We start from the raw sequence: 24,170 nt of genomic DNA on the forward strand, positions 1-24,170 counted from the left end.
AACAAATAACCAAAAGTATGTAATGGAGTTTTCTAACATTCTCTCAACCAAATTCTTAGCATTTATCTCTTTCATTAATTTTTATGATAATCTGACATCACAATATACATAAATAATAATTGTGACTAAATCAATAGAAGAGATGTATCATTTTCTCTAGATCCCCTTTCTCTCAAGATTTTCTGACTTTTAGAGGTCTTGTTTTGAATATTTTGTTGCTCTATCTAAAGAGTTTAAAGAAGGGGGCTTTTATACTATATTCACATATTTTACCTGGAGAATTATGATCTAATTTATATAAAACTATTTCTGATAGATTAATTACCTGCTAGTACCGGATGTCATACAAAGACTTTTCTCATGCTTCTTTAAGTGAGTTAAAATGTTTCAATGCTGTTTATACAGCTGGATCTTTATAAAGAACTTAAGGAACAAGTAAGGAAGAAAGTAGCTATAATGACTCAACAACTGGAAAAGCTGCAGTGGGAACAGAAGGCAGAGAAAGAAAGACTGGCTTTTGAAAAGAGGAGACATGGAGAAGTTCAGGTACTCTTGGGTTGTATAGTAATGATTTATAATTATTCTCAGTGAAATGTTATTTCCTTAACTCTTCAACATGTAAATGGATTTAGATCAATCATAAGCAATTTTTAAAATTCTGAGGGGATGGGTCCCTGAGTTTAATCCCCAGCACAGGGTGTCGGGGGAAGCTCTCTGGATTATTTGTTGTGCTGCTTAGTATTATTATTTAGGTGCTCTTCTATGGTAAAATAAAAGTAGACTCTGCTATCATTCATGTATTTAGTAAGCATTTCTTTGCATCTGTGAGTGATGGACATGGTCAGAAGATACAGTCTCTGTTCTTATGTGTATTTTAGGCCAGTGCATTTAGGAGAAAGATACATGTAGGGAAAAATATAAGTAGAATTATAGAGATAATGCAGAGTCATTTGAAAGCATTAAGGACAAATATATTTGGGTTCAGCCAACTGAGGATTGAAAATATTTGAGGAAAAGATATGTGTTTACTGAACATTTACAGATTTTTGGTTTATTATTCCATAAGCAGTACATAATAACTGCTGTTTACATAACTTTGTGCTATATTAGATATTATAAATATTCTTGAGAGGATTTAATGTTTATAGGAGGAGGTATACAGATTGTATGCAAATACTGTGTCATTTTATATAAGAGGCTTTAATTTGCAGATTATGGTAACCATAGTAGTTTCTGGAACCAATTCCCTGTGGATTCAAAGGATGACAGTAGCCCAAGAAAAACTAGTTATTCTACATTAGGAGTCACTATCAAGACAGCATTGTGATGTTCTGTCTCAGAGTAAGGCATGGTTGGCTTCCAGCTGGTCTTATTCTTAATGTGTGTAATCTCAATAAATAATTATTATTAATTTCCTGGGTTTTGATTTCTGTACTGGTACAATATGGATGGTGATTAACAGATTGAATAGATTCTTCATGTCTCTCTTTGTAAAGACTAAAAGTTGGGATAAAAATTATTACTGTTGCACATCGACAAAAATAACAATTCATTATATATAGAGTCTCTGGGCCATCTTGATACTATAATATAGTGTTTATATGAATATACCATGTGCCAACCACAGCTGTATACCAAATATACTTACCCTACAATGTAGACATTAGTATTATTAAATTTCCATCCTTATTTTTCCTCTTGCCTATACTCACTGCCCTGGTGATCCACAGTCACACACCTTTTTTCTTTTCTTTTTTTTTTTTTTTTTTTTGGTGGGAGAGATTACTAGGGTTTGAACACAGAGGCTCTTTACCTGAGCTACATCCTCAATTTTTTTTTTTGTAGTTTTAGATGGACAGAATGTATTTATTTTATTTGTTAATTATTTTGTGGTGCTGAGGATGGAACCCAGTGCCTCATGCATGGTAGACAAGCACTTTGCCACTGATCTACACCTCAGACCTCATCCTCAGCTCTTTTAATTTTTAATTTTAAGAAATATTCTTACTAAGTTGCTTGAGGCTGGCCTTGAACTTGCAATCTTCCTGCCTCAGCCTCCCAAACTACTGGGATTACAGGTACGTGCTATTGTGGCTGGTGTCACCCAGCTTTTAAAAACTACACTGAAAATTTTATCACCAGCTCAGGCCTTCTTTTTTTTAAAAAAATGTATTTATTTGTTTTTAGTTATAGGTAGTCTCGATACCTTTATTTTATTTATTTTTTAATGTGGTGTTGAGGATTGAACCCAGTGTCTCACGCATGTTAGGCAAGTAAGCTCTGCCTCTGCCTGAGCCACAACCTCAGCCCTAGCTCAGACCTTCCAAACTCCACTTTTGTGTGTATCCAACTGCTTCCTCAGTGTCTCCATTTAGACAATGATAGACATCTCAACCTTAGATCCCAAACTGGACTTCTGATCTTCCCACCAGGTGTATTCTTTACCATCAGAGTCCTTAACTCCTACCCCCATTTTTCTCATTTTTTTTCTCCTCTCTAATCTGGTAGTCCTGGCTTCCTGGAACATGCTTTTCTACATTTCTTCATTTTCAACTCCCTTGCTTCCTTCAAGCCTTTACGCAAATGTTACCTTGAAGTTGTCATCCCCACTGTGTTTCTGCTCTCCTTTCCCTGTTCTGTCTATCCCATGGCATTAATCTCCTAACAAAATTGTGTTTACTTGCTTTATTTGCCTGCCTTTACCCCTTAGCAGGTGAACTCCTCGAGGATGTGTATTTTTATCTCTTTTGCTCACAGATGCATCTCAGGCACCTACAAACGAAAGCACAGGATGATTAAGTTATGTGACTGAGGTCATTTTGTTTCTAGAATGAATCCCTAACTCACTAAAGTATACCGTTCTGGTATTTTTATGATTTGGCAGGTGAAAATACAATATGAAAAGTGGGTGTGTGGCAGTACTGTGAGTAGAAGAGGGTGTTTGTACAAGGAAAAAAATCAAAGGTGGTAACATAATTTTAAAAACTTTTATTTAATTGTACACTTTACATTTTATCAAATCATACATTGATTTCTGAAAATACCCATTGCACATTTTTGCCTTTGTGCATGTGGATTTCTTTTGGGGATAACCTACTCATCTGCACAGGTTAGATTCTGTAGTTACCCATACCACCAAATCTTCATTTGCCCTCCTTTTCTCTCTACCTTACTACAGAAAAAAAAAATGATGTCTTCTTCTTATAATTACTCATTGCTCTTAATCTGCAACTAAGGGCTATTATCAGATTATATAAAAATTATATAATTATAGATAATTGGTTCAGCTCTATCAAACTGGAAGCTTCTTAAAGGAAGGATGCATAATTGTGTCCATTGTAAACCTTTCACGTAGTGAGTTCAGTCACCTGGAATATCCATCTCCCAGCCTTTATTCTGGCCACTTCCCAGACAGGAAGCCAGCTGCAGACTATGATGGTTCCTCTATCTAGTTTCATTTTCCATGATTTTATTTACCCATGATCTGCCATTGTTCAAAACCATGAAATTCTAGAAATAATTCATAATTTTTAATAACTTATTATAATATAGTTATAATTGTTCTGTTTTATTATTTATTGTATTACTCTCTTACTATGTCTAACTTATACATAATTATAGGAAAAAAATGGCATGTATAGAATTCATTACTATCCATGGTTTTGGCATACAGAACACCTTAGAACACTCTGCTCCCTCCCTGAGAAAAGGGAGCCTGTGCCCCAGGGTTTGGATTTAAGGATAAAGGACCAATAGAGCAAGACTTTGGGGAGTCCTGCACTGCACCTGTTAGTTGCTCTACAGGTTCCAGTGTTACTGTGACACTAAACTTCTCTACTATAATTGTGTATGTAATTGTCTATTTTTCCCACCAGATATTATCCTTGAGTGCAGAGACTGTCCTGTTCATTATTGTTCTGTAGATGCTACCACATGGTATCCATGAATAAATATTTATTGACTGATTTAGTTTGAAGGACAGATAGGAGATACACAGGTATTTGAAAATCGTCCTCTTGGAGTTTGAATTTACCAGAGTGAAGTCACTGGAGATCAAATATTTAGCACATGGAAGAATAAGGATTTGAACCTTGATATGTGTGGCTTCAAAACTCTATATCACATTTCCATCTCAAAATTAAAATTTACTCTCATAAACACTTTCATATTTGGTATATGATATTTCAAATTTATATCAACTTATGATACAGTAAGTTGTAGGCATGTAATTGTATTGGTTTGGAATTACTGTGATTGATTTCAGGTTTCATTTCCTATTTTAGGGAAATCTAAAACAAATAAAAGAACAAATAGAAGATCATAAAAAACGAATAGAGAAGTTGGAGGAGTATACAAAGACATGCATGTAGGTAGAGAGAAAACGTCTTACAGCTTTCTTCTCTCTCCAGTATATTTCTATACATCAAATGAATGCCAGCCCTGTGTTAGATATTTTTATTCCATTGTTTTTCATTCCATTATAGATTGTTAAAGATTAACAATCTTTATTAATGATTGTTTATTAACAATTTTACTTAGCCACATAATAAGTAAAATGCTTAAATTTTGAAAATATAAACATTTAGCAGTAGTGAAACTTAAATTCCCCAGTTATGTTATGAAGTCAAATATAACCTAGATATTATGCCACTGAGGATTTCTTTTTAATTGGTATTTCTTATTAGTAAGCTCATAATGATTTTTCTGGTTATAGTGAGCTATTCTTACTTTTTTCATATCCAGAAATATGTGGTTTTAAATCAACAAAGAATTATCAAACACTCTTTTGCCCTATTTGATGTTAGGCATATTTTTATCCTTTAAAAATTGATAGATGGGCTGGGGCTGGGGCTCAGCATTAGCACACTTGCCTGGCTTGTGTGAAGTGCTGGGTTCAATTCTCAGCCCTACATATAAATAAATAAATAATAGAATAAAAAGGTCTATCAACAATTAAAAAATATTTTAAAAAGATCGATAGAGTACTAAGTATGGTGGTACATGCCTATAATCCCAGCAGCTTGGGAGGCTGAGACAGGAAGATCTCAAGTTCAAAGCCAGCCTCGGCAACAGCAAGGTGCTAAGCAACTCAGATTCTGTCTCCAAGTAAAATACAAAATAGGACTGGGGATGTGGCTCAGTGGCCCAGTGCCCCTGAGTTTAATCCATGGTACCTCCACCCTAAAAAAAAATTGATAGAGCACTACCATATTTTTCTGCAGTGGCAGACAAAGCTGTGATGTATCTAGTATTTCTTTTTGCTATAATGCAGGGATTGCCTAAAAGAGAAGAAACAGCAAGAGGAAAACCTTGTGGATGAAATTGGAAAAACAAAATCAAGAATGTCTGAAGTTAATGAAGAGCTGAATCTTATTAGAAGTGAATTGCAGAATGCTGGAATTGATACCCATGAGGGAAGACGTCAGCAAAAGAGAGCAGAAGTTCTGGAGCACCTTAAAAGACTTTACCCAGATTCCGTGGTAATTATAACAAGGCAGAGCACTCTTATTTGGTGAAAATAATCTTAGCTGGGATTAGAAATATTACCATTATTATGAAGCAAAATTATTTAATTTTATATTTGACTATTTAAATATCACAGTAAATAATTAGGGTTAGATGTGAATAACTTCTAGTTCATGTCTACAGATAAATAACTGTTAGCAGGTGTATTGACATGAACACCGTACCAGCAAACATATATGCCAGTATCCCACATATGGCTGTGAAGCAGTTTGAGTCCCTTAACCAGCTGCAAAACTCTTGTTCTTTACACTTTCAGTTTTTTAAAATATATTTTTAGTAGTCGTCTCATTGGCATGTTTTTAATTTTCTGTCCACTCTAATATTGCAAAGTGTGTTTCATTGGCCAAAATCCAGTCATCTCTTGTTTGGAGTGTTAGTCTCACAGCATTATTTTTTTGGTTTTCAGGGGTCTGGCATCTGACTCTTGTCATTAACATCAGTATACCCTGTGCATGCCTTGTTTGGTGATGACCTATTTTCATCACTTGACACTGCTAACCATCACTCTATTTCAGAACACCTACCCTTGACTTCCTTGATACTACTGCTCTCATGGTTTGCTTCCTGCCTCTCTGGATACCTATCTTCTCTTTTACCTCATCTTTTTTGATTTTCCAACTCTTATATGTTGTCTTTGACTTCTGGATAATGATTGAGTTTATAAAGCTAGATCACAGAATTTCATTCCCTCAATTCATAGAAAAAAAATAATAAAAACTAATTTGAAGAAAAAGCTCAAAAGCCAAACAACCTAATGCCATAAATTTCAAAAAATGATAGGGGAAAAAAAAGACTGAAGTATACCATTGCTTGTCTGAACTCTGCAGAAGCCAAACTGATGAACTGACTAATTTCTAAGAATTTTCCCAGTACCTATTAAGATCTAGCAAGAAGCAAATGCATATATTTGTTTCCTTTTCCTCCTCTAACTGGAGAGAGTTAGATTTAAAAACTGGTGAATAAGGGAATGTAAACCTCTGATGCTCTCTGATGGAAATGAAGACTTTAGGGCTCCTCATTGAGAGGCCTTTTAAAATCCCTTTCCTCCAAATGAGATTTGTCTTCCTATCCCAAGGGAGAAGGATACTAATTAAAAACTCAAGAGAGAGCCAGGAGTGATGATACACACCTGTAATCCCAGCAGCTCTGGAGGCTGAGGCAGGAGGATCATGAGTTCAAAGCCAGCCTTTGCGAAAGCAAGGCGCTAAGCAACTCAGTGAGACCCTGTCTCTAAGTAAAATACAAAATAGGGCTGGAGATGAGGCTCAGTGGTTGAGTGGCCCTGAGTTCAATCCTGATACCCTCCCCTCCCTCAAAAACAACAACAACAACAACAAAAAAAACCAAACATCTGGAGTGTTAGTCTCACAGAAAGCAGAAATAGGTAAGTAAAGTGTGTTCTTACAAAGCATTGGCTGAGAGCGCTCACATGCCCTGCCTTCCAAGCCCTTGGGTGATAGGAAAGTGGGTAGGATGGGAAGTAGGTGTTCCATCACTTACTGTCCAGAGGAGATGGCATCTCAGTTCTGTGGGAAAGAAATCTAGAAGTTATCCTTCAGTAGTGGAGTGGTCTGAACAGAACTGCCCACATTACACAAAGCAAGGTAGAAAGGATCACCATGGCAGCTATAAGCATATACTCAAAAGAGAAAAAAAGTATTTGAAAATATTTAGAAGCCAAAGAGCCCTGTCCATACAGTTATAGAACAAAATCCCCCATAAGTGTTTTGTGGCTGTGGACAACATTCAAATGTAAGCTAAAACAATAAAATGAAAAAAAAATCAAGATCAAACATTATTACTAAATACTCCCATTTAATTAAAAACTAACAGACAAATTAGAAGTAGCAAGGAATATTAGTAAATAGTAGTGGAAAGGAGGAGATTATACAGCTAAAAAATTGACTCAAAAGAAAGACTTGAGAAAAAGGGGAACAAAAGAAAAACAAAGAAGTTTAAACAATGAAAGCAGAGAGAATAAATATGAAAGAGTGATGGTCTCTCAGGAAATCAGTATGCCTCAGGGAAAACCAACAACAGGAGAAAGAGCCCGAAGACATAAAGTTAAATCTTCAGCTACTCTAAGGCCTGCTACCCTAAGGCCAGTACCCTAGTGCTGACAGCTGCTGCAAGAAGTGTCTTTTTTGTGAAAAGCCTTTTCTAACCTCTTGGGCCAACCCGGTCCCTGTTATGTTCCTTCAGAACTCTCTATTAGTGTCTAACTCTGTTTTGTACATTCATGTTATTGTTGATTATTTATGTCTTTCTTCCTTAGTAAACTAAACATTTTAGGAGGCTAGAGAATATCTTTTGTTCAGTAATGTCTTCCTCAGTCCCTGCACGTTGTAGGTGCCTTGTAGATTCTTGTCTAATAAATAGGGAAATAAACTCATATTATTTAATTATCATACTTCTATAAAATATTTTAATACTTTGGTAAAGCTAGTCCTTCATTACTCTTCTTAAATGAAGTGTGACATGCCTAAATGGGCATTTATTTCATAATGAAAGTTAGGTCCATTTGAATGAGACTCCATTATTACATGTATAATTTTATAAAATTAGTTTTGTCTGTCTCTTTGTTACATTATAAATCAACAATTATATGTTTCTCACTAATGTATTTGTTATTCTCTCCTTTTTTGGAACCTGCTAAGTTTGGAAGACTGCTTGACCTGTGTCATCCTATTCATAAGAAATACCAGCTGGCTGTGACTAAGCTTTTTGGCCGGTACATGGTTGCCATTGTTGTAGTGTCTGAAAAGGTAGCAAGAGATTGTATTCGATTTCTGAAGGAGGAAAGAGCCGAACCTGAGACGTTCCTTGCTCTAGATTATCTTGATGTAAGAAAGTTGAAATGTTTAGTATCAAGTAGTGGTAAAATCTCATCTGTTAAAACATATCTTTATTGCTTAAAACTATGGTAGCTATGGGAAAAAAACAATATCTTGGATGCCACTTAGCCAGTATTCAAACAGCTAGTGTTAATTAATGTATTGACAAATGAAGGATAATAGCAAGTGGCTGCTATCTTGACATCCCATCATTTCCCCGATCTAGTTTTGCCATAAATCCACTTTCATGTCTAATTCCATTGCTCTTAGAGTACACACTCTGCCTACTAGCCAACAGTGTATTTTGTTCTACAGCAGAATATGGGAGATGGATAAGACATATAGTCTGTTGGTCAAATGCCAGCTCAGCCCGTTGTAAATATTTGATCTAGTATCTCAGCTCTGGCAGAGCAGGCTAAATTTTGAGCCTTGAAGTGTGTATTTAGATGCCTAAGCACATCCAGAATCTAAATTCCTGAGCAGGAACTCTCATATGAGTTATACCCTTTAGTGACTGGTTTCCTTGCCTACTAAGGAAAATGTTCTGTTTGGTCCAGTGCTGAAGACTGAACTGCAGGCCAAGGATACAGTGGTTAAGAGCACATGCCCTTAGGGCTGAGGATGTGGCTCAAGCCATATCGCCCTTGCCTGGCATGAGCGGGGTGCTGGGTTCGATTCTCAGCACTACATAAAAATAAAATAAAGATGTTGTGTCCACTGAAAAATAAACAAACAAACAAACAAATAAATACATAAAAAGAGCACATGCCCTAGAATTGGACTGTCCTGAGTGAATCTCAACCCTACTCCTAAATAGCTCTCACTGACTTATTTCCATATTTCTGAGTTTCGGTTTTTTCATCTGTGGAATAAAGTAATAAGTCCTTACCTTATTGGAGGATTTCAAGGAGTCATTATGTGCAAACTGCCTGGCACAGCCCCTACACAAAGCCGGGACAACAAACACTAGCTGATGGTACTCATGACCAGACCTTCCTTTTCTGCTAACTAAAACTACTTATCCTAATTCATCTGCCTTTTAAAATCCTGTTTTATTTATTCCTCACTTAAATTTTTTTCAAAGCGAACTGATTTTTTTAGAAGTCTGATATAGAGATATACCAGATATAACGGGAATACTTCTATCCTCTCATTGCCCGATTCTTTTATAGTACTTTAGATTTGCTTTTCCATGCACTCAGTTTGTTTAAATATATATTCCCAACCTATATTTATATATATGTAAATACATTCATTTCCAAACTATGTGTGTGTATACATACATAAAACAAAAAGGTATTTGTATGTAGGGTTTTGCTTTGTTCTATTTAACAAAAGCAAGGATTCTAGTAATACGTTGCAGATATTCAGAGGCCAAGCCTGAAAGTCATGTCTAAGAAGGTCTGAAGGATTTCCTGATCATCCAAGTCTAAAGAGCTTTTTAAGACCCATAGTGTTTGCTACTTTTTTGAAAAATATCTAAATGAATCTTGTTTTCCACTAGATTTTATAATTTAGACAGCAATGAAACATTTGTATGCATTGTTATATCCCAACTAGTTAGCGACAAGGGTTGAATATATAAGTTATATACAACTTCTGGCTTTTGGTGAAGTTATTGTATTTTTAAAAGATACTGGATAAGACAATGTGGAATATAATGTATTATATCCTTATCAAACTTTTATCACATACAACTGCATACTGTTAACATTTTGCTGTAATGCTTCTGTATGTATTGTAAGAAAGAACATAAATGAGCATTTGGCTTTCATTTTACTGTAACTAGTATATAAAGTATTTTTTAAACCTTTCAGATCAAGCCAATCAATGAAAGACTAAGAGAGATCAAAGGCTGTAAAATGATGATTGATGTCATAAAAACTCAGTTTCCTCAGCTGAAGAAGGTGATTCAGTTTGTGTGTGGAAATGGCCTTGTGTGCGAGACTGTGGAAGAAGCAAGACATGTTGCGTTCGGTGGACCTGAAAGGCGAAAAGTAAGAGACTTGGTCCCACTTAGATAAGTCACAGCAGTATTCACAGGCTGCATTCCACACAGATCTTTATATATGCTTTCATATGTTCTGTTTTATAAGCAAAACCAGCAGGGAACCTAAGATGGTCATGGTATCAGTTTTTATAATGTTCATTTGAGTTTCTAAAATATTGTAGCCAAGTGTGGTGGCATATATCTATAAATCCAAGCTACTCTGGAGGCTAAGGCAGGAGGCCAGCCTGGGGAACTTAGTGAGGCCTTGTCTTAAAGAAATGGAAATGCAGCTCAGTGGTAAAGTGCTTGCCTAGCAAGTGCGAGGTGCAAGGTTCAATCCCTAGTACCACAGAAAAATAAAAAGAAATGAAAAATTTTAACTTCTGCTATATCTCAACATCATAAACTATGTTTTAGAAATTAGATTTTAAATTCTGTTTTATTTATTCCTCATTTAAAATTTTTTCAAAGCAAACCAATTTTTTTAAAGTCTGATATAGAGATATACCAGATATAAAGGGAGTTTTATAAATTTTATATATATATATGGCAGTTTTTAAAATTTTATTTATTTATTAATATTTATTTTTTAGTTCTCGGCGGGCATAACATCTTTGTTTGTATGTGGTGCTGAGGATCGAACTCGGGCCGCACGCATGCCAGGCAAGCGCACTACCGCTTGAGCCACATCCCCAGCCCCAAAATTTTATATAAAATAATATATACTATAACATGATATACAAATCTGCTGAACCCCAGATTTTCCTTGAATTTTCCTGTAGTACATGTGTTTTTGAAAGTAGGAAAGATTTTGGTGTTTACATTCTGGCTTAATTCTTACATAACTTAAGAGGGGATCCTAACTCTTCTTTTATACATTCAAGTTTTGACACAATTGAATTTATAATAAAAAGTACAAGTGAAATGAGATTACTGGCTTTCAAGGGAATAATTTTGGTTTTAAAAATAAATATTGTTTTACTTTCATCTGAATAGTTTGTGTTGCATTGAGCAATGTCAAATTCCTCAAATGATATGGCATATTTTTTTAAGCTACATTTATAATGAAGTATAATATAGTGCTTAAGGGTACAGCTGTAAAAAGACCAGTGTGACTTTAGGCAAGTTTCTGACCCCTCATTTTAAATTGGAAAATGATAGTATGTATTTTGTGGGAATAATAAGGATTAACTTAAGTAACATAAGGCTTAATTCTATAATAGTATCTGGCAAATCTGAAAAACGGTGATGGTTTTATTTACTAGTCAATAACATATTTATCTAAAATGTCCAGAATCACAAATAAAGCAAACTATTCTTATGAGATGTAAGGATTTCCAGTATTATATTTATTCACTTATCTAATATGATAAAGCTTTCATACTTTTTTTTTTTTTTTGATACAGGGGATTGAACTCAGGGACACTTGACCACTGAGCCATATCCACATCACCAGTCCTTTTTTTGTATTTTATTTACAAACAGGGTCTCACTGAGTTGCTTAGTGCCTTTTGCTGAGGCTGGCTTTGAACTTGGCAATCCTCCTGCATCAGCCTCCCAAGCTGCTAGTATTAGAGGTGTGCGCCACCGCACCTGACTCCTTTCATACATACTTCTGTCAATAATAATGTTAATGTCTTTTAGTAATCACTGTCATTGATTCTACATATTAAACAGAAGTAATAAGTGAGCTTTTAAAGTATCTTGCTTATTTTGCTATCAAGTTAACTACTAAAATTGACTTGTATATTTATAAAATTGATTTTTGAAAATTTTTATGGATAGTTTAATCCCATGAAGATAACTATTTATTCCTTCATTTAACAGATTTTTATGACTTCTCTCTTGTTTGTAATAACATGCTTTATCTTATCTCATTAGGTTGTATCTTCTTATGTATTTCAAAATTTTAAGGAGTCTTATACATCTTATTTGTATTATAACTATATTCCACGAACTTTTAAAGAATTTTTCTGTTTTAGGTTGGGTAAGATATATGATGTCTTATTTTCACAGATGTCACATTTTCACAGAAATCTTCCAGTGTTTGTAATTTGTGTTTCTGATTTTCCATAGACTTGATATCAATATTTTAGAATTTTCTTTGTTTAAACATTGCAAGAGGGACTGGGTTGAGCTTGCCTAGCATGTGTGAGGCCCTGGGTTTAATTCTCAGACCACACATAAATAAACAGTAAAAAATCCATTGGCAACTAAAACAATATTTAAAAAAAAAACATTGCAAGAGACATCACAAAATATTTTGATGTGTTTATAAATTATTTATATTTATATATATATATATAAATGACATACTCCATGATACAAACTGTGCAATTCTACTAGCTCTAGTTTGGATATCATTTTTTTATAATTCAGTATTTAAATATTTTAAAAACTTATATGTTAGAGTTTTAAAATCTGAATCTCTTTATATACATGTAATTTTCCATCTATTCCATGGTTTTCATCATTCATTCCAGAGATAACTGTAATTTGCTTCATTCATCTATAGATCAGTTGGTTGTTACTCTAAAACATATATAGAATGTATATAGAAAAATATGCTCTACTCTTTTTAAAATAGTTTGGCAAAAACCGACTCCCAAGAATGTTATAAAGTTTAGTACCATAATTTGTGAAAAGATAGCTTTTTCAAAAGTTACACAAGACTGAAGGTCTTGCCCTGAGTTCAATACCCAGCACCAAACACATGCAGACACACATTAAACAAGAATGAATAAAAGCATAGGGTGCTACTTTACTGGATACCATCTGGAGTAAAATATAGTTGGATATAAACCTCTTACCTTGTATCAGAATAAATTCCAGGTAGATTAGGATTATAGGAAAAAAATTAAACCATTTGGGAGTAGTGGCACACACCTATAATTCCTGCTACTCAGGAGGATGAGGCAAGAGGATCACAAGTTTTAGGACAACCTGGGCACCTTAGCAAGGCCCTATCTCAAAAATAAAAAATTAAGGGCTGTGGATGTAGCTCAGTGGTAAAGCACCCCGGTTCAATCCCTAGTATGTATAAATAAATAAATAAATAAATAAATAAATGTGCATGGAAAAAAGCAAAAAAGCTTTTTCATTATGAAAAAAGCTATAAAAGATAGACATTGATATTTAACAAAAAAATTCTGAGGCTGGGATTGTGGCTCAGTGGTAGTGTGCTTGCCTAGCATGTGTGAGGCACTGGGTGTGATCCTCAGCACTACATAAAAAAAATAATAATTAAAAAGAATTTCTGCATGGAAAACCTATTGTAAGCAGGGCTTCGGATATAACTGATAGAGCACTTGCCTGACATATGTGAGGCCCTGGGTTCCATCCTCAGCACTCATGCCCTGCCCCCCAATATTGGGATTATAGGCATATTGCATAGTATCTGGCTCCTATTTTAATTGTATGCATACAATTGTCTTATTGTAAATTTATATTATAATTTTTGTATAATCTATGAGATGACAATACAGAAAATAGTGCATATTATAAGTAAGTAAAATATTAGGCCATAAGTACTGTAAAGTCAGTATGTCTAAAACTAAGTTTGTGTTCTTTTTCTAAATCTTGATCTCTCCTGTATTCTTCAACTCAGTTCTTGGTACCTCTATTCCAGCCAAATGAAAGTCTGCTGTTTCCCCAAGAATTCTCTGAACTTCCTGGCTTCTCTGTTAATGTGTCCTATTTCTCTCAATCTCTCCCCTCTTCTTTACTGAGGTACTATTGGCTGAAGGTACACCATCACCTCTGGCTTTGCTTAGGCCAGTCCATTTCCACATAGATCTACCCCAGAATGGTAGATCTAAGCTGTGTTTCTTTCTACACCTCTACAAGTTCCATTAATCAGTGGGATTCCATCCACATTCTTCCCGTGGTAGCTTACAGAGAGCCCCATGTTGGCTGGCTTATTAGCTTCATCTCTTCGTTTATTCCTTAACTGTCCTGGGATTTCCAAACTGTCTCAATTTTCTTCTTTCCTCATCTCATTGCTGTGACACATGCACACTCATGTGTGATGTCTTTTAGTCATCTGTGCTCCAGTACCAGCATGCCACGAGTGAGCACCCTTTCCCTCTGTCCCTCCACCTCTCCATCAGAGACTAAAACTTAATATCCCTCTCTCTTCTTCCTAGCAGATCCTTGACCTCATTGAGGAACAGTCCAGGAGTGGCCATTGGATGTCAGGGGCAGTCATTGGAGGGCCTGCCAAGAAAGTTTTGTAATAATTTTCCCATCTTTATTGAGACACAGCCACCATAGCCTGGCTCTAAGAGTCATCTTGGACTACACAGTGCCTGGGTTATATTATTCTATCACAGACACACATGGTAAATGTGTCTATCACAGACATAAAGTCAAACTTTGTTAAGAAACACTCAAAAGCTGAGAAGTGTTCCACAAAGAGCTGTGCTTTGGCCAGATAAAAGTAGCACAAGCTTAAAATATTCTAGGAGAGAGCCTGTTCCATATTTCTTTATGTTTTTATGATGAAGTGAGAGGAGTAAACCAGGTATGTTAACCGTTAGTTTCCTGGTCAGGGAAATTGCTGATCAGACCAGAACTTGTCAGCAGGAGCTCAGCTTCCATGCCACTGCTGCTGGTGTCAGGTGGAGACCTAGGGGCTCATCTAAAGAGTTCCTGTAGCTCCTATGAGCAGTTCATTGTCAAACTAACATCTGAGAGGAAAGGGACCCCCAGGTCCCTCCAGAACACGGTGAGCTTATGTCCCTGAGGAGGAACCCAGGTGCTGGGTGGCACAGCAGTACTGTAAAAGCAGTCTGCCTTGTTAACTAGGGACTCCCGGGTGCTTTCTGCCAGGATTTCATTTTGTGAATAGGAACGAACGGTTTTCGGTCAAATGTAACATTTAGTGCACCCAGCAAGTGCAGAAGCTTCGCTGCCTCAGAGAGACTTCTGTAGACAGGAACCCTCCACTTTTATGCTTCCAGATTTCTGAATCTATTCCTAGTATCTTCTCGTTGTTTTCTCTTGTGATATTGGGTTCACTTTCCTTTTCCCTGCTGGCATGATTCCCTGTGGCCACCATCCCATTCACTGGCTCCCGTCCCTGAGACAGGCAGAGAAGTCTCAAGTGAGGGAACACGAGTGAGATTCTCATCTGTTTCTCTCCCCCTTTTTTGTTAGCTCACATTACTTTTAGTCTCTCACAGATGGTTTCCTACTCTGATTAATGAATCAGGAACATTTGCAAAACGTTGAGAATTAATTTCATTTATTTCATAAGGTGTATGTTTCCTCAGAGGACTATAAACTCCAGGCTCTCTTATACCTTGGCTCCACTTAACATTTCATATTTGATCTTGAGTTATGTATCTATTTTGGAAAATAATATTTTGGATATCTGAAGTTATTAAGACCATTTTCATGATATGTCAGACATATATGTCCAATTCTTCAAAACACAGAATTGTGTAATGCAAACTATTAAATATAAATGTTCCTAGTTTTTGCTTTTTTCAATATTGAATGTTTGGAAGTAATATACAACTTATTTTGAACCTTTATATTTGCTGCTAGTTTGTTGCTGAGAATTGCTTTGTGCCATAGTAAGGTAAGTTTTGTATTTGTGGTTTATTTATTTGTGTCCTGCATAAAGAGTATATTTTGTTAGTAAAGTTCAGAATTGTTTTCATCTACAAATTCTTAGCTACAAATATTGCCACATTATGTCCTTGTTTTTACCTTCTATATACATGCCTCTAGGGTAAAATATTTTTGATTTTACAGACAGTAGCTCTTGATGGAACACTGTTTTTAAAATCTGGGGTGATCTCTGGAGGATCAAGTGACTTAAAACACAAGGCTAGATGCTGGGATGAGAAAGAGTTAAAGAGTCTACGAGACAGAAGAAGCCAGTTGGTCCAAGAACTAAAGGTAAATCCAAGTCCTATACTTATAAAATATTAAGGAGAACGATTGTATTTTAAGACTAAGTGGATTTTCAAAAATAAAAATAAGTTCTGTTAACTGCTTATTTCCTATGCACATTTTTGTATTAGGTTGTTATTTTGTTACCTAGTTTAATGTTATTTGTATAACAAGTAACTTAATCCTTAATCATATACATTCTAAAATTGGGTATAATTTATGTACAATAATGCTCGATAGTCTTAAGCATTCCTTTCAGTACATTTCCACAAATGTGTGTAGTCAGCCAAACTCCTTTACAGCCAGTCCCCATCCCTAGACTCCTTAGACTTGGCAGTATCCTTCCTGTCATTGCAGTCTTTCTCTTCTAGACATTCATGTAAAAAGCATCATGCAGAAAGTAGTCCTTTATATCCTATTTTCTTCTTTAACCTTTTTGAGATTTGGGGTATATACTTTATTTTATTTATTCCTTTTATTTATTTTATTTATTCTTTTTGCCGTTTGCCATTTGACTTTGTTTAGGTCCTCACTAAATTGCTGAGGCTGGCTTTGAACTTGCAATCCTCCTCCCTCAGCCTCCTGAGCCACTGAGATTACAGGTGTGCACCATACAGGTGTGCCTGTCTGTTTTTAATCTTCAGCCAAATTTATAAATCTTTTATAACTTCTGGATATTAGAACGTTTCATGCTTAGAAAGACCTCTTATGAAAGAGAAGATCACAAAAGGATTGAACAATACTTCCTTCTAGTTCTGTCTTGGTATTTTGTAGAAGTCTCATTCATTAAATATTATAATCCCCCATTTATTTGATATTTAATCCCCCATTACAATATTGTAATCCCCCATTTATTTGATAACAGATACTAAATCAATAGAATGCTTTCAGAATATTCATTTTTCCTAATATTCTTATTTTGTTACAAATTATTAGTTTTTGATTCAAGGAGATGTTGTGGCAAGGTTACTTGACTAATTTTAATCTTTTTTTTCCAAGCATATGACCACATTTGATGTTTAAGTTGTAGATATGCTCCACTTTTAAAGACTTCAAATTTAGACATTGGGCACAGAGAAAGTTCTAGGAAGATGGCAACTTGAAATTAATCTTGCCATACTAAGTTCCCTCTGTGTGTCTTACCTTAACTAGGTGGGAGCTAGGTAGAAATAATGTCTTGAGTTCTTCTGTGATCTGTTCTACAATGGAATATTGTTCAGCCTTTAAAAGGAAGGAAATTCTGGTGCATGCTACAATGTGGATGAACCTTGAGGATATTTAGTGAATTTATCTAGGTACCACATGAATTTTAGGATTTTTTTTCTTGTTCTGTAAAGAATTTCATTGGTATTTTGATGAGGATTACATGAACTCTATAGATCACTTTTGGTAATATGACTTTAAATAGCATTAATTCTCCTCATCTGTGAACATGGGGTGTCTTTCTATCGTCTAGTGTTTTCTTTAGTTTCTCGCTTGAGTGTTTTAAAAATTTTTTTATTTATTCTTTTTAGATATCAATGACAGTAGAGAGTATTTTGACATATTGTACATACATGCAGTATGATTTATTTGGATTAGGATCCTATTCTTGTGGTTGTACATGATGTGGAGTGACCCTGTCGGGTATTTGTATACAAGGATAGGAAGGTTATATCCAGTTAATTCTACTGTCTTTCCTATTCTCCTCCCCACTCCCTTCCCTTCATTCTCCTTTGTCTAATTCAGTGGACTTCTATTCTTCCCCTCCCTACCCTCCCTTGTTTTGGGTTGGCATCACATATTAGAGAGAACATTTGGCCTTTGGTTTTTGGGGGACTGGCTTATATCACTTAGCGTGATAGTGTACCAGCAAATGCCATACTTTCATTTCTTATTTATGACTGAGAAATATTTCATTGTGTATATATACCACATTTTCTTTATCTATTTATCTGTTGAAGGTGGTACCTAGGGTGGTTCGGGAATTGAACTGCTATAAACTTTGATGTGGCTGTGTTAACTATAGTATGCTGATTTTAAGTCCTTTGGGTATAAATCAAGGAGTGGGATAACCAGGTCAAATGGTGGTTCCATTCCAAGTTTTCTGAGGAATCTCCATAATGCTTTCCATAGTGGTTGCAACAGTTTGCAGGCCCACCAGCAATGTGTGAGTGAACCTTTTCCCCCACATCCTTACAACATTTATTGTTACTTGTATTTTTTTCTGGGCGGGCGGGGGTGGGGTGGTAACCAGAGATTGAACTCAGTGCACTCAGCCACTGAACCACATCTCCAGCCCTATTTTATGTTATTTAGAGACAGGGTCTCACTGAGTTGCTTAGTGCCTTGTTTTTGCTGAGGCTGGCTTTGAACTCACGATCCTCCTACCTCAGCATTCTAAGTAGCTGGGATTACAGGCATGCACCACCACACCCAGCTTGTCATTTGTATTCTTGATAATTGCCATTCTGATTGGAGTGAGATGGAATCTCAGTATAGTTTTAATTTGCATTTCTCTAATTGCTAGAGATGTTGAACTTTTTTTTCATATTTTTTTGACCATTTCATATTCTGTGAGTTGTCTGTTTAGTTCCTTTGCCCATTTATTGATTGGGTTATTTGGTTTTTTGGTGTTGAGTTTTTTGAGTTCTTTGTATATCCTGGAGATTAATATTCTATCTGAGGCCCAGATTTTCTCCCATCCTATAGGCTCTCTGTTACCATTCTTGATTGTTTCCTTTGCTGTGAAAAAGTTTTTAAATTTGTTATCATCCCATTATTGATTTATGATTTTACTTCTTGCAATTGAGGAGTCTTGTTGAGTGAGTCGATTCCTAAGCTGATATGATGGAGAATTGGACTTACTTTTTCTGCTGGTAGGTGCAGGGTCTCTGATCTAATGCCTAGGTCCTTGGTCCATTTAGAGTTTTGTGCAGAGTGAGAGAGGGGGGTTCAGTTTAATCCTACTACATATGGATTTCCAGTTTTTCCAGCACCATTTTTCAAGAGGCTATCTTTTATGGCACCTTTGTCTAGGACTAGATAACTGTATTTATGTGAGTATGTCACTGTGTCTTCTATTCTATTCCATTGGTCTTCATGTCTATTTTTGTGCCATTACCATGCTATTTTTGTTACTATAGCTGTGTAGTATAATTTAAGTTCTGGAATTGTGAAACCTCCTGTATCACTTTTATCACTAAGGATTGCTTTGACTCTTCTGGGACTCTTATTATTTTTTCCAAATGAATTTTATGGCTGTTTTTTCTATTTCTATGAAGAACATAATTGGAGTTTTAATAGGAACTGCATTAAATCTGTGTAACACTTTTGGTAGTATGACCATTTGAACTATATTAATTCTGCCTATCCAAGAACATGGGAGATCTTTCCATTTTCTGAGGTCTTCAATTTCTTTCTTTAGTGTTCTGTAGTTTTCCTTGTAGAAATCTTTGACCTCTTTTGTTAGATTAATTCCCAAATTTTTTTTTAAGGCTATTGTGAATGGGATAGTTTTCTTGATTTCTCTTTCAGCTGATTCATCATTGGTGTATAGGAATGCAATTGATTTATGGGTGTTAATTTTATACCCTGATGCTTTGCAGAATTTATTTATGAGTTCTAGAAGCTTTCTAGTGGAGTTTTTTGGGGGTCTTCTAAATATGGAATCATGTCTTAGCAAATAGGGATAGTTTAGGCTCTTTTCCTATTTGTATCCCTTTAAAATCTTTCTTTTGTCTCATTGCTCTGGCTAGGGTTTCAAGGACTATGTGGAATAGGAGTGGTGAAAGAGGGTGGCCCTGTCTTGTTCCAGTTTTTGGAGGGAATTCTTTCAATTTTTCTCTATTTAGAATGATGTTGGCCTCATGTTTAGATTGTTTTTAAAATGTGGAGGTAGGTTCCTATTATCTCTAGTTTTTTAGTGTTTTGAGCATGAATGGATGCTGAATTTTGTCAGATGCTTTTTTTTTGCATCTATTGAGATAATCATGTGATGTGATAAAGTATGTTTATTGATTTCTGTATGTTTAACCAACCTGCATCCCTGGAATGAACTCCACTTGACCATGGTACACTATTTTTTAATATGTTTTTATATGCTATTTGCCAGTATTTTATTGAGAATTTTTACATGTATGTTCATTAGGGATATTGGTCTGAAGTTTTCTTTCCTTGATATGTCTTTGTCTGGTTTTGGTATCAGGATGATACTAGCTTCATAGAATGAGTTTGGAAGGATTCCCTCCATTTCTATTTCATGGGATAATTAAGGAGCATTAGGTGTAAATTCTTCTTCAAAGGTCTGATAGAATTCAGCTGAGAATCCTTTTTGATCCTGGGCTTCTCTTTATTGGTAGGCTTTTGATGGCATCTTCAGTTTCATTGCTTGAAAATGGTCTGTTTAAATTTTCTATGTTCTCTTGATTCAATTTTGATAGGTCATATGTCTCTAGAAATTTGTCGATGTCTTTGTGATTTTTCTATTTTATTGGAATATAGATTTTCAAAGTAGTTTCAGTGTATCTCTATATTTCAGTGTCATCCATGATGATATTTTCTTTAAATCACGAATTTTAGTGATTTGAATTTTCTCTTTTTCTTCATTAGCTTGGCTAAGAGTTTATAAAATTTTATTTATTTTTTCAAAGAACCAACATTTTGTTTTGTTGATTTTTTAAAAAAATTTTTTGTTTCAATTTCATGAATTTCAGCTCTGATTTTAATTATTTCCTGTCTTCTGCTGCTTTGGGTGTTTATTTCTTCTTCTTTTTCTAGGGCTTTGAAATGAAAAGTTAGGTTATTTATTTGGTAATATTCTATTCTTTCAATGAAGGAGCTCAATGCAATGAACTTTCCTCCTAGAACTGCCTTATAGTGTCTCAGAAATTTTGACATGTTGTGTCATTTTTCTCATTTACCTCTAAATATTTTTTTATTCCACCTCTGATTTCTTTAGCTATTCAAAGTATTATCTCTATTTGTGTTAGCCTAAGAGTTGATTTGTGACCTAAGATATGATCTATTTTAGAGAAGGATCCATATGCTGCTGAGAAGAAAGTGTATTCAGTCATCAATTGATGAAATATTCTGTATGTCTGTTAAGTTCAAATCATTAATTGTATATTTTAGTTCTATAGCTTCTTTATTTAGTTTTTGTTTTGAAAATCTATCAATTGGTGAAAGAGGCATGTTGAAGTCACCCAGTATTATTGTGTTGTGATCTATTTGATTCTTGAGATTGGGAAGGGTTTGTTTGATGTATGTAGATGCTCCATTGTTTGGGGCATAAATATTTAAGATTTTTATGTCTTGTTGATATATAGTTCCACTAAGCAGTATGAAATGGCCTCTTAAGTGTTTTATAATTTTTCATTGACAGGTCTTTTACTTCCTTGGTTAGGTTTATTCCTAGGTTGTTGTTTGTTATTTTGTTTTTGTTTTTTTGTTTTGATTCTAGGGATTGAACCTAGGGGTATCTACTACTGCATTTCCAGCCCTTTTTATTTTTTATTATGAGACAGGATCTTGCTAAGCTACCCAGGCTGTCCTTGAACTTGCAATTCTGCCTCAGCCTCCTGAGTACCTGAATTATAGATGTGTACCACCATGCCAGGCGTTGTTATTTTGCTTTGCTTCTTTAGGTTATTGTGAATGGAATTGTTTTCCTTGTTTCTTTCTCAGTTCATTGTTGGTGGTATAGGAAGCTACTGATATTTGTATGTTTGCTTTGAATCCTGCTACACTGCTGAATTTGTTTGAGTCCTGGGAGACTTTTGGTAGACTCTTTAGGGTTTTCTAGGTATAGAATTATGTCCTTTGCAAATAGGAAAAGTTTGATTTCCTTCTTTCCTATTCATAACATTATTTTTTTCTCTTGCTGTATAGCTCTGTCTCAAGTTTTCAGTACTTTATTGATTGAAAGTGGTAAGAGTGGACACACTTGTCTTGTTCCTGATTGAGAATAAATTCTTTCAGCTCCCCCCATTCAGTATGACATTGGTGATGGGTGTTGTATCTAACCTTTATTCTGATGAGGTATGATCCTTCTGTAGTTTATTCAGAGTTTTTATCATGAAGGAATGTTATTTTTTCAGAGGCTTTTCTGCAGTTGTAGAAATCATGTGATTTTTATCTTTGATTCTGTTTATGTGGTGTATTAAAATTTTGATTTGTATATGTTGAACCAACCTTTCAAGTATTTTATGGAGTATTTTTATTCCTGTTCCTCAAGGATATTGGCCTAAAGTTTCCTGTTGTTGTTGTTTGTCCTTATCAGGTGTTTATAGTAGGATAGTGCTGGCTTCATAAAATTAGTTCAGAGGAGTTCTTTCCCTTTCTATTTTATGGAATAGTTTGAGAAGCATGGGAATTAGTTATTCTTTAAAAGTTGATATAAAATTCATAAGTAACTATATGGTCCTGGTTTCTATTTGTTGGGAGACTTTTTTTGCTTTGGGTTTTTCTTTTGTTTGGGGATTAAACCCAGGAGCACTCTACCACTCACCTGCATCTCCAGTCCTTTTTATATTTTATTTTGGTAAGTTGCTGAAGCTGGCCTTGATCTTGGCATCCTGCTGCCTCAGCCTTCCATGTTGTTGGGATTACAAGTGTAAACCACACACTGGTGATTGGGAGAGTTTTTATTTCTACTTCAATCTCATTGCTTGTTATTGATCTATTTAGGTTTTTTTTTTTTTCAGCTCTCTTGGTTCAATTTTGGTAGGTCATTTGTGTCTATAAATTTGTCCATTTCTTGTAGATTTTCCAATTTGTTGACATAATTTTTCAAAATATTTCCTAATGATGCTTTGGATTTCAATGGTATCTGTTGTAATATCCCCTTATTTGTATTTATATATCTTTTCTCTCTTTTAGTTTAGCTAAGGATTTGACAATTTTGTTTATCTTTTCAAAGAATCTAATCTTTGTTCCATTGATTCTTTTTTATATATTTTTAGTTGTTGAGGACCCTTATTTATTAATTTATTCATATGCAGTGTTGAGAATTGAACCCAGTGCCTTACACACACGTGAGGCAAGCACTCTACCACTGAGCCACAACCCCAGTCTTCAACTGATTCTTTATATTGTTCTTTATTCTCTATTTCAATTATTTCTTTTCTTCTACTGATTTTGGATAGGTTTGGTTTTTTTCTGAGGCCTTGAGATTCATCATTAGGTTATGTATTTGAGATCTCTGGTTTTCTAATGTAGGCATTTATGGTGTAAACTTTCCTCTTAGGTTCTACTTTAGGATGTCAAGTGTGTGTGTGTGTGTGTGTGTGTGTGTGTGTGTGTGTGTGTGTGTGTTTGTTTTACAAATCTTAATAAATACAAAATATTGAAATTTTTGCAACTTACCAGATCACAGTGGAATGAAATTAGAAATCAAAAGCAAGAGAAACTGCAGAAATTATGCAAACACAATGCAGTTTCGAGTAAGCAATGGATGATTGAAGAAATTAGAAGAATTTTATAAATTCCTAGAATCAAGTGAAAGTGGTTTTCTATTGTGAAATGTTCTCACGCTTCTCTTACTTTTTAGGATTTAATGAAGATACTCCGCAAGGAAACAGATTTAAAGCAAATACAGACTCTAGCACAAGGAACTCATACACGACTCAAATATTCACAAAGTGAACTAGAAATGATTAAGAAGAAACACCTTGCTGCTTTTTATCGGGTACATGAACTTACTTAAAATTTGATGTAAATTAGAACCATAACTTAGTTCAGAAATTAGTTATGTAGCATAATGTAGTTTATAGATACCTTAACCCTTGCTGGAGATTACATTACAGTCCTTTGATGATTTTTTTTTAATTTTTATTTTAATTTTTTTAGTTGTTGATAGACCTTTATTTACTTATTTATTTATTTATAAGTGGTGCTGAGAATTGAAACCAATGCCTCACACATGTTAGGCAGTTGCACTA

General features: G+C 35.0%; 1 protein-coding gene across 1 annotated transcript in view; it reads left to right on the forward strand.

The window, feature by feature from the left end:
- Positions 1-24,170, forward strand: part of Smc1b (structural maintenance of chromosomes 1B) — a 74,309-nt gene that overhangs the window by 19,642 nt on the left and 30,497 nt on the right. The window contains exons 7-13 of the mRNA XM_021733006.3: positions 406-546; positions 4,284-4,366; positions 5,273-5,480; positions 8,184-8,369; positions 10,178-10,357; positions 16,111-16,257; positions 23,780-23,917. Of these exons, the coding sequence (XP_021588681.1) occupies positions 406-546; positions 4,284-4,366; positions 5,273-5,480; positions 8,184-8,369; positions 10,178-10,357; positions 16,111-16,257; positions 23,780-23,917 (1,083 nt within the window). The remainder of the gene's footprint in view (positions 1-405; positions 547-4,283; positions 4,367-5,272; positions 5,481-8,183; positions 8,370-10,177; positions 10,358-16,110; positions 16,258-23,779; positions 23,918-24,170) is intronic.

The sequence above is a fragment of the Ictidomys tridecemlineatus genome, chromosome 6 (assembly GCF_052094955.1).
Source record: "Ictidomys tridecemlineatus isolate mIctTri1 chromosome 6, mIctTri1.hap1, whole genome shotgun sequence".
Taxonomy (NCBI): domain Eukaryota; kingdom Metazoa; phylum Chordata; class Mammalia; order Rodentia; family Sciuridae; genus Ictidomys; species Ictidomys tridecemlineatus.